General features: G+C 62.6%; 2 protein-coding genes across 4 annotated transcripts; one reads left to right on the top strand and one right to left on the bottom strand.

Annotated features, from left to right (window-relative positions):
• The first annotated feature begins 444 nt into the window (after positions 1-444).
• Positions 445-4,664, top strand: LOC135297339 (zinc finger protein 316-like). Its single transcript, XM_064414822.1, has 3 exons — positions 445-649; positions 1,246-1,353; positions 1,984-4,664. Exons 1-3 carry the CDS (start codon positions 592-594, stop codon positions 2,997-2,999), a joined length of 1,182 nt encoding a protein of 393 aa, XP_064270892.1. The 5' UTR covers positions 445-591; the 3' UTR covers positions 3,000-4,664.
• A 468-nt stretch (positions 4,665-5,132) lies between these two features.
• On the bottom strand, positions 5,133-9,225 carry LOC135297223 (zinc finger protein 777-like). 3 transcript variants are annotated; one of them, XM_064414644.1, is made up of 5 exons: positions 9,101-9,225; positions 8,672-9,010; positions 7,661-7,781; positions 7,167-7,280; positions 5,134-6,499 (listed from the first exon to the last, which is right to left on the bottom strand). In XM_064414644.1, the coding sequence occupies exons 1-5, from the start codon at positions 9,122-9,124 to the stop codon at positions 5,475-5,477; spliced, it is 1,623 nt and encodes a 540-aa protein (XP_064270714.1). In that variant the 5' UTR covers positions 9,125-9,225; the 3' UTR covers positions 5,134-5,474. The 3 variants fall into 3 exon arrangements, with proteins under 3 accessions (XP_064270641.1, XP_064270714.1, XP_064270797.1); XM_064414727.1 differs by having other exon boundaries at positions 8,672-9,007; positions 9,101-9,142; XM_064414571.1 differs by having other exon boundaries at positions 5,133-6,499; positions 8,672-9,147.
• Between the last annotated feature and the right edge of the window lie 1,345 nt (positions 9,226-10,570).

The raw sequence follows: 10,570 nt of genomic DNA, 5'->3' as shown, positions 1-10,570 counted from the left end.
AGCCCAAAGTGCCCATGGGCACAGGGTGGGAACAGCTCAAAGTGCCCATGGACACGGAGTGGGAACAGCCAGAAAACCCCACAAATACAGACTGGGAACAGCCAGAACCCCCCACAGACAGAGACTGGGGACAGCCCAAAATCCTCATGGACACGAAGTGGGAACAGCCAGAAAAGCCCACAGATACAGAGTGGGAACAGCCCAGAGTCCCCTTGGACACGGAGTGGGAACAGCCCAAAGTCCCCAAGGACACAGAGTGGGGACAGCCCAGAGTCCCCATGGACACGGAGTGGGAACAGCCCAAAGTCCCCAAGGACACAGAGTGGGGACAGCCCAGAGTCCCCATGGACACGGAGTGGGAACAGCCCAAAGTCCCCAAGGACACAGAGTGGGGACAGCCCAGAGTCCCCATGGACACAGAGTGGGAACAGCCCAAAACCCCCACAGACACAGACTGGGAACAGCCCCAAGTCCCCACAGGCAGAGAGTGGGGACAGCCAGACACTGCCTCAGACACAGACTGGGGACAGTCAGAACCCCCTCCAGACAGGTGTCCCCCACAATCAGAAGCCCCCACAGACACCAGGAGAGATGGAGCAGCAGGAAGAGGCTTCGGGAGAGGATGCCATGCCCATGGAAGCTGGCCCAGGTGAGTTCCAGGCATGCCAGGGAGGATGTGCTTCCCCTTCCCCAGCTCTCCAGGGCAGAGGTGCATGGCCCTGGTGCTTGGAGAGGCATTGCCAGGGGGCTTTGGGATGTCACAGGACATTGGAAGAGGGTCTGGACATGGGATTGCAGCCTGTGGAGGTGGTGGGGTGAGGCTGCTCTGTGAGGTGGTGGCATGTGGCACCTTGGTGTCCTTCCCTCCCAGCCCTCCCTCTGCTTTTGGCCTATGTGTGGCTTCACTGCAGTTCCTCCTGACACCTTCCAGCCTTTCCACAGAATCGCTGGGGTTGGAAAAACCCTCTGAGACCATTGGGTCCAACTGTCCCACAGCACTGCCAAGGCCCCATGTCCCCAGATGCCACATCCGCACAGCTTTTAAATCCCTGCAGGAGCAGGGACTCCACTGCCTGTTCCTGGGCTGGACAGCCCTTTCCAGAAGGAATTTTCCTGATAGCTGATTTTGAGCTGCAGCTTTCTCCAGCTCTTCCACAGACTCCCAGCAATCCCTGGTTCATAATGCTGGAGTAGAGACCTGGGAGGTCTCCATGGGTCTTTCAAATTCCTGTTCCCTGCAAACAGAGCTCCCCATCCTGATGATGAACGTGATGTCCCTGGGGGACAATCAGCTGGGGACGGCGGCAGAGGAGGACGCGGAGATGGAGGAGGACCCGGGAGAGCCTGACACTGGTGAGTCACCCTGTGCTGGGGACATGGGGCCTGGCAGGCGTGTGGGAAGCAGCTTCCAGAGCTGATGGGCTTGAAATAGGGAGGGAAAATGAAGCTTCAGGGGTTCCTTTTATTTTTTTCCTACAGCGTCACGTGGGTTTAGAGGTGGGGTCCCGAGGGCACCCACCTGGGAGCTCTCCAGGGATGGGCAGTCCCTCCCTGCCCGGGGCCACTGTGCCATGGCTGGACAACCCTTTTGGGGAAGGAATTTTCCCAATATCTGACCTAAACCTTCCCTGGCCCAGCCTGAGGCCATTTCCCCTTGCCCTGTCCCTATTCCCTGGCAGCAGAGCCCACCCCTGCCACTGTCCCCTCCTGGCAGGAGTTGTGCAGAGCCACAAGGTCCCCCTGAGCCTCCTTTTCTCCAGGCTCAGCCCCTTCCCAGCTCCCTCAGCCACTCCTGGGGCTCCACACTCTTTCCCATCTCTGTTCCCTTCCCTGGACACGCTCCAGCCCCTCAATGTCTTTCATGTCATGAGAAGCCCAGAGCTGCCCCTGGACCTGGAGGTGCCCTGGCAGTGCCAGCACAGGGAGGGCCCTGGTCCTGTGTCACACTGGTGCTGACACCAACATGGTGTCTCTCTGTTCCAGAGGAAGCCTTATCCATGGAAGATGAAACACTGTGTGAAGGGGCTTCTCTTGAGGACATCAAGGTGAAGGAAGAGGAGCCTGAGCTGCTGGCAGAGGAATCCACACCCTCTCCCGATTCAGAGATCCAGAAGTGTCCCAAAAACGAGCTGGTGAAAGCCAAGATCAAGAAGAAGCCGAACCGGTGCGAGGCCAGCAACCTCCTGATGGGCAACTGCCGGCGCGGGCACGTGCGGGAATGGTCCCATCCCTGCACGGAGTGCGGGAAGCGCTTCCGCCTCAAGATCAACCTCATCATCCACCAGCGCAGCCATGCCAAGGAGGGGCCCTACGAGTGCCCCGTGTGCGAGATCGGCTTCAGCACCAAGCGGCACCTGGACCTTCACCGCGGCATCCACGTCAAGGACAGAGCCTTCGGGGCCAAGGTCTGGGGCAACGTCCACCCCGAGCTGCGCATCCGCCCGCGCAGGGACCTGTGCGGCGGCGGCCACGCCGGGGGGACCTGGCTGGGCCAGCCCAAGGAGGAGCCGGACAGAGAGGGCCTGTCTGGCACAGGGATCGTGCAGCCGCCCAACCCCAGGCAGAAGTGCCCCCACTGCAAGAAGTTCCTGGCCTGGTCCACGTCGATGCGGCGGCACCTCCAGACGCACACGCGGGACCGGCCCTACTGCTGCAGCTCCTGCAACAAGTGCTTCACCCGCAGCAATCACCTCCTGCGCCACAAGAAGATCCACGAGAGGGCTCTGGCCGCACTCCAGAGGGAGGCCAAGGCCCAGCCCCCTGCTGCTATCCCGGCGTCGCTGCAGCACCAAGCTCCCGAGGCCGAGAGGAGCCCTTCCCGAGAGAATGGGAGCCCTGAGGCTGCAAGAGCGAGCCTGCCCAATGTGCTGCTGTTGGAGGCAACGCCACTGGGGCTCCCGGACAAAGGCTCCCCACTCCCTGACTGCATCAGGAAAGCTGTGCAGCCCGTGGTCCAGCTGGGAACGAGGGCAGTGGTTTCAGAGATGACAGAGAAATGACAGACCCCGGGACAGATCTGAGCTGTGCGTGTCCCTGGAAGGAAGCTGTTTGTTGGGGTTGCACCTGGTGGGACACCAAGAATGGGAATCTGCTGTGTTTTAGGAGCTTCCCGGGTTGTAGAAAGAATGGGAAGCTTGGTGACCACAACAGAGAGCAAATTGCAGAAGCCTCCAGTGATCCATAATGCTTCACCATTCCACTGACTTGTTCCTGTTGGCTGATACTTGGAATTTTCCCAAGCTGACATTCCTGGGAGATGACCAGGTGAATCCTGGTCATACAGGAGCAGAGCTTTCGCATTCTTCGATGTTGGAGCTGACTCCTTGCATTCGGAAACACAACTGAAGAGGGCAGGGAGAAGGGAATGGAGCTGGCAGCATTCCCATGGAGCCCTTTGCTCCATGGAACAAGCATCCTGACTGAGACACCAGTGGAGAGTGACATCTCTGAGACCCCACCGTGTCCTGGCCACCCTTGTCACCCCACCCTGGGGAGGAGATCTGCCAACAGCCCCTTCAGCAGGTTGGGAACACTGGAGCTTTGCACTGGAAGATCCATAGGACAAACCAAACCCCAATATTCTGTGCTGGCATATTCCAGGGATCCCAGCAGGTCCGTGAGGAAGGCCACAGGCACTCTCAGGACTATCCTGCACAGGTGCAGAGTGATTTTAGGAATACTTGACGGGTCAGCCAGCCCCATGCTGCAGCAGCACCCCAATCCTCGTGGATCCGCCTGCACGGAGCAGCCCCTCAGCTCTAGAGGAAACTCCCACTCTCCCAACCACAGCTCGTCCCTTTTTGCCCAAAATCCCACCGTAATGAATCCTATGGGAAAACAGTTCTGCAGCTACCTCAGTCAGGGAGAGGGGACCTGCCCGGAGGCAGCCAGTGGAAGCCAGGCCTGGCGCTGCCCCAGTGTCCCCTGGAGCCACCAGAGCAGTGTCCTTGGCCAGAGCCCCACGTGCCTTCCACACGCTGGGTGTGCACAGGGAGAACCTCCTGCCCGGAGCCAGCGCCACACGGACACGGTGGAGCAGCTGTTGGGACTCCTGCATTTAAGTTTTCCAGTTTTTTTTGTTTTGAGTTGTTGGATGTAATTATTTGATATCCTGAGATCTCTGTCCCTCTCTGAGCAGTGAGCACTGGTGGGCTTTTCCCATCTTTCATTCCGAGTCACTCCCAAGGTGATGGTGCTGCTGTGGGAAGCTTTGGGAGCTGAGGGAATGCCTGTGCCACATCCAGGTGTGATCCTCAGCCACCTCCTGCTCCATGGGATGGACAGCAGCATCTGAGCTGCTTCATAGGAATACACACGACATCCCACTGCTCCTCTGGGCTGGTGTCTCACACTTCCTGCCCCTGGGATTGCGGTGTGGAGCATTCCCAGCCTGCAGCAGGAGCCAGGCGGGTGCCAGTGGCAGACACATGACCATGGATCTGGCAGTGAGCCATTGGGTGGTTATCCCTGCCCACATGGAGATGCCAGTGCTCCCCAGTTGATCCCGGGGCATGGCTGAGCTGGTGTGCCAGTGCTGAAGGCCAGCAGAAGGGCAAGCAGCCCCAGCCTGGCACTTCTAAATCTGCTGTAACGAGGAGCAGCATTTCCTGCAACATTTCCGATCCCTTTCTCAGGCTGTGGAATCAATAAAGTATTTGTCTCTATGTCTGGCTGCTTTGCGGGCTGTGCTGGTGCCTGTGGGCACAGAACGGGGATCAGCCAGGACAGCTCTCAGCAGGAGGGTTTTGGGAGTCAGTGCCAGCAGCTCCAGAGCCCGCAGACCACTGGGAGAGTTGTGGAATGCCAGCCAGGAAGGATGAGCGGTGAGGGAAGCAGGGAAGGGCAGGGGATGGAATGGGCCTGGCCACCATGGGTGGGACATGTCCCTCAGCACTGCCAGGGAGTCCGGGAGTGCCCAGATCCTACTGATCCTGTGTGACTGCTCCACATTCCCATCACACATTCCCAGCAGGTAGCTCTGCATTCCTCCCCTGATGGCCCCATCCCCGTTGAGCCAGGGATGTCACCCCCCAGGTGCCCCAGAGCACAACAGGAGACCAGTCAGCTCAGTCCTTTATCTGATTCTCTTCCCACCCAGCCCCCACAGCCTCCTCGGGGCTATCAGCTGCCCCCAGGCCACTGACCACTCCCCGCCCCCCTCCCTGCACAGCGGTGGTGTTCAAACAACCCGAGTTCCACCGTGGGATCTGAAAGAATCCAGGGGGCAGCGGCACTGCCGGGTCAGCTCCAGTCACTCACCCTCCTCTGCTGCCTCGTGGCCAGTCCCATCCCACCCTGGGCCCTTCCCTGGCGAGCAGCACAGCAGGCTCCCTCCTCCTCCTCCTCCTCCTTCTCCTGAGACCCAGGTGGTCCCACAGCATCGTGCACAAGCTCCCGGTGCTGCCACAAGTCCCAGCTGCCCGGTGTGTCCCACGCTGAAGAACCACTGTCCCTTCCCTTCTGCAGCCCTCTGGCTACCCATTGTCCTGGCTCAGAGCCTCGCAGGGCTCCAGCTCCGGCTCGTGTCCCGGCAAGCTGCCGGCCGGAGAGGCGGCCACGGCGTGCACCTTCTGGTGGTGGTTCAGCGACTGCCGGTGCCGGAAGCTCTTGGTGCAGCCGTGGCACTGGAAGGGCCGCTGCTGGGTGTGCCGGCGCTGGTGCTCCTCCAGCGACGCTTTCTGCGGGAAGCTCTCGGCGCACTCGATGCAGCGGTAGAGCCGCTCCCCGGCGGCGCCGCCCCGCGCCGCCCGGCCCGGCCACGCGCTGCGCAGCTGCGGCCCGTGGATGCGCTGGTGCTTCTGCAGGTGGTGCTTCTGCACGAAGCCCTTGCCGCAGGCGGGGCAGCGGTACGGCCGCTCGCCGGTGTGGATCCGGTAGTGCTTGTTGAGGTTGGACTTCTCGTTGAAGCTCTTGCCACAGGCCGGGCACTGGAAGGGCCGCTCGCCCGTGTGCAGGCGCTGGTGCCGCAGCAGCGCGGCGTGGTGGGCCAGGCTCTTCCCGCAGGACGTGCAGATGAAGGAGCCGTTGCTCTTCCTCTCCCGGCTCTGCTGCCGCGCCAGGAGGTTCCGCGTCAGCCGGACGCTCTTCCAGCCCGGCGGCAGCGCCCGGGGATCGTCCTGGGGGCTCTGCTGCTCCCAGCCGGGCTGCGGCGACGCCACCTCGGCCGCGGGGTCCTCTCCCAGCGCCATTCCCTGGGCAAGCGCGAACGGCTGCTCCGTGCCCGCGCCCAGCGCGTGCTCCGTGGGGAAGGGCAGGCCCGGGGCAGGCTGGGCCTCCACCGGCACCAACACCGGCTTGAATTCCCCCAGGCAGAATTCCCCCAAGCCCTCTCCGGCCGCCTTCGGCCCGGCCACGCCGTGGCTCTCCCAGGAAACCGGCTGCTCCTGGCCGAGGGGAACCTCCTCGTCCAGCCTGACCGCGGGCACCATCGGCAGTGCCAGGAGCTCGGCTCCGTCCTCCTGCGGCTGCTGCTCTTCCGTCTTGATCACGATCATCTCACCTGTGGAGAGACCACAGTTCATTCCCGGGAAGGGAAGGCCTCCCGTGCCTGCAGCTCCAGCGTGGGAGCAGGAGCAGAGGTGAGAGGAACTGGAAAGGGAGCAGGAAGGGATTCCCAGGAGGAGATGAGGTGAAGGGGAGCTGTCTGGGCAGCTTGCTGGACCTCAGGGACATCATGGAATCACAGAATTAGGGAGGTTTGCAAAGCCCATCAAGATCATCAAGTCCAATCATCAACCAAGCACTGCCAAGGCCACCACTGTCCCGTGTCCCCAGCTGCCACATCCACACAGCTTTTAAGTCCTTCCAGGAACGAAGACTTCACCACTGCCCGGGGCATGCTGGACTCAATGACACTATGGACTGACAATACAGTCCTCACAAAAAAACCAAACCAGAGGGAATGTGAAGGCAAAGCTGAGGTGCAGAGTCCTCCATCCTGGAAAGAACCCCATCAGGAATGGCAGAGTTTAAGTGTGTGAATCCTGGAAAAAGCATCAAAGCAAAGCCTCCCCAAAGCAGGAGGGAGATCCACCCACAGGTACCCAGCTCCAGAGCCACCCTCACTGAGCCTTGCCCAAGGTTTTCCATTTTCCATCCTTAAGAATGCTGCCCATTCTGGGCAGGTTGTCAGTGCCCATCCTCAGCCCACCCTTGCTGTCACTCACTGTCACCAAGCTGTCCTGGCACCGCTCCCTTCTCCGGCAGCCCGGGGCTCCCTGGATCCTCCCTGTCCTCGGCTGGTGGCAGCAGTGCAGGTTTGGAACCTGCATCCTCTGACCCTGGGAAGGAGGGAACAATGGGATGAGCTGCTGGCAGTGGGGACCAGCCAAAGCGGGGTCCTGGAATTCCAGGATCTGATCACACAGGCCACTGGCAGCCGAACCAGGCATGGGATTTTGGCTTATCCCAGGAAGTGCCTGATGGACACCCAAGCTCTAAAATTTCAGCCCAAAATTAAAGAGTACTAAAATGTAGGACTCTGCAGCAAATCCCTGCAGGTTGATCCATGTACAGCCCATATCCCAGGAAAAAACTGTGCAGGAACACCAGCTGCAGGACGTGTCACCTGGAATCCCCCCATGTTCCACGTGGGGAAGGTTTGGAAGCTGCATCAGCCCAGGGGTGATGATGCTTCTGACATGATCTGAGGGATCCTCACCGAGAGGGACCATGGCCTCGTAATTCCCCTTCCTGGCGATCCCACGGAGCTCCCGGCTGCCCAGGCTCCCCAGCTCCTGCTCCGGCAGAGCGGCCTCCTCACCCTCGCCCGCCGCTGGCACCTGGAAGTACAGGAGGCTCCACCTGGGGGTCCCCACTGAGCCCCTCCCCGAGCCCGTGGGGGGCCAGAGCTCCTGTGGACAGAGCCATGCCAGGGGGACATCCCCAGACATCCCAGCAGGGCTCAGCTGCTCCTCCCCAGACCAGGGGCAGATTCCCAGGATCCATCCTGGCAGCCAGGTGAGCAGTGACCCCTCAGGTGGGAGCAGGACAGTGGCACCATCCCACATCACTCCAGTAAGGCCCAACATGGCTGAAACGCTTGGGGTGGGTGTTCTGCTCCCTCTCTTCCCTGGGGACAGGGACAAGCACCAGACGAGCCGTGTCCATCTGGCTCCCTGCAGCTCCTGAGAGCCAACAGCACTTCCCATGGCCACATGGTCACCTGGGCCACTTTCCCACTGCTTTGGGCACATCTCTGTCACCTGTGGCCTGTCCCTGTCACCCTGGGCACATCCCTGTGAGCTGGGACACGGCTATCCCTGTCCATTTTTGGCACATTCCCATTAGCTGGCGCTTGTCCCCGTTTGTCACCGCTGGCATGTTCCTGTTATCTGGGGCTTGTCCCCGTTACCTACACCCCATCCCCGTCACTGAGGGCACATCCCCGTTCCCTGCGACTCATCCCCATTACCATGGGCCCACTCCTGCCACCATGGGCTCATCCCCACCCCGTTACCCAGAACTTGTCCCTGCCACCGCTGGCATGTCCCCGTCCCCATTCCTCAGAGCTTGTCCTTGTCCCCGTGGGCTCAGCCCGATCCCCATTCCCCATGCCCGTTCCTCTCCTCATTCCCTGGAGCTAGCTCCCGTTCCCCGGGTGGCATCCCCGTCCCCCGGGCCCATCCTGTCCCCGTCCCGGTTCCCTGGGCCCGGACCCCGTCGCGGTTACCTGTGTCCGCTCCCGGGCGGTCCCGCTGCCGGTGCCGGTGCGGTTGCCCCCGCAGCGGCAGCGGCGGAGCTGGCGCTGGATGCGGCGGAGGCGGCGGGAGTTGTCCCTGAGGAGCGCGGCCAGCCGGGCCCCGCCGACCCGCACCGTGCGCTCCAGCCCCGCCACGCGCCGCTCCAGCCGCTCCAGCCGCCGCTCCGCCGCCTCCACGCTCCGCTCCAGCCGCCGCTCCGCCACCGCCACGGCCCGCAGCGACAGCTCCGCCGGGGCCGCCCCGCCGGGGCCCGCGCCGGGATCGGGGCCCGCGCCCTGCCAGGCCTCGGGCGCCCACTCGGGGTCCTGCTGCGGGGGAAAGGGGGCGGTGAGGGGCGGCCGGGCGCGGGGTCCCGCCGGGGGTGCGGGGGTGCCGGTGCCCGGGGGTGCCGCCGGTACCTGCGCGCGGCCCCACTGGGCCATGGCCGCCCCTCAGCGCCGCCGCCGCGGCGCCCCCTGCCGGCCCCGCGCCGCCCGCGCCGCCCCGCCCGCGGCCGCCGCGCCGAGACCCCGGCCCGGCCCGGCCCGGCCCCGTTACAGCCCAGACCAGCCCATCTACGGCCCCGTCCCATCTACAGCCCCAGACCAGCCCATTCTGTCCCATCCCATCTACAGCCCCATCCCATCTACAGCCCCAGCCCATCTGCAGCCCCAGCCCCAGCCCATCTACAGCCCCAGCCCATCCCATCTACAGCCCTATCCCATCTACAGCCCCAACCCATCCCATCTACAGCCCCAGCCCATCTACAGCCCCAGCCCATCTGCAGCCCCAGCCCCAGCCCATCTACAGCCCCAGCCCATCCCATCTACAGCCCCAGCCCATCTGCAGCCCCAGCCCCAGCCCATCTACAGCCCCAGCCCATCCCATCTACAGCCCCATCCCATCTACAGCCCCAGACCATCCCATCTACAGCCCCAGCCCATCTACAGCCCCAGCCCATCCCATCCACAGCCCCAGCCCATCTACAGCCCCAGCCCATCTACAGCCCCAGCCCAGCCCATCTATAGCCCCAGCCCATCTCATCTACAGCCCCAGCCCATCTACAGCCCCATCCCATCTACATCCCCAGCCCATCTGCAGCCCATCTACAGCCCCAGACCATCTACAGCCCCAGCCCATCTACAGCCCCATCCCATCTACAGCCCCAGCCCATCTACAGCCCCGTCCCATCTACAGCCCCATCCCATCTACAGCCCCAGCCCATCCCATCTACAGCCCCAGCCCATCTACAGCCCCAGCCCATCCCATCTACAGCCCCAGCCCATCTACAGCCCCGTCCCATCTACAGCCCCATCCCATCTACAGCCCCAGCCCATCTACAGCCCCAGCCCATCTACAGCCCCAGCCCATCTACAGCCCCAGCCCATCCCATCTACAGCCCCAGCCCATCTACAGCCCCATCCCATCTACAGCCCCAGCCCATCTACAGCCCCAGCCCATCCCATCTACAGCCCCAGCCCATCCCATCTACAGCCCCAGCCCATCTACAGCCCCATCCCATCTACAGCCCCAGCCCATCTACAGCCCCGTCCCATCTACAGCCCCATCCCATCTACAGCCCCAGCCCATCCCATCTACAGCCCCAGCCCATCTACAGCCCCATCCCATCTACAGCCCCAGCCCATCTACAGCCCCAGCCCATCTACAGCCCCAACCCATCCCATCTACAGCCCCAGCCCATCTACAGCCCCATCCCATCTACAGCCCCAGCCCATCTACAGCCCCAGCCCATCTACAGCCCCATCCCATCTACAGCCCCAGCCCATCTACAGCCCCAGACCATCTACAGCCCCAGCCCATCTACAGCCCCAGCCCATCCCATCTACAGCCCCAGCCCATCCCATCTACAGCCCCAGCCCATCTACAGC

The sequence above is a fragment of the Passer domesticus genome, chromosome 1 (genome assembly GCF_036417665.1).
Source record: "Passer domesticus isolate bPasDom1 chromosome 1, bPasDom1.hap1, whole genome shotgun sequence".
Classification (NCBI taxonomy): domain Eukaryota; kingdom Metazoa; phylum Chordata; class Aves; order Passeriformes; family Passeridae; genus Passer; species Passer domesticus.
This window is presented reverse-complemented; position numbering and strand designations above follow the sequence as displayed.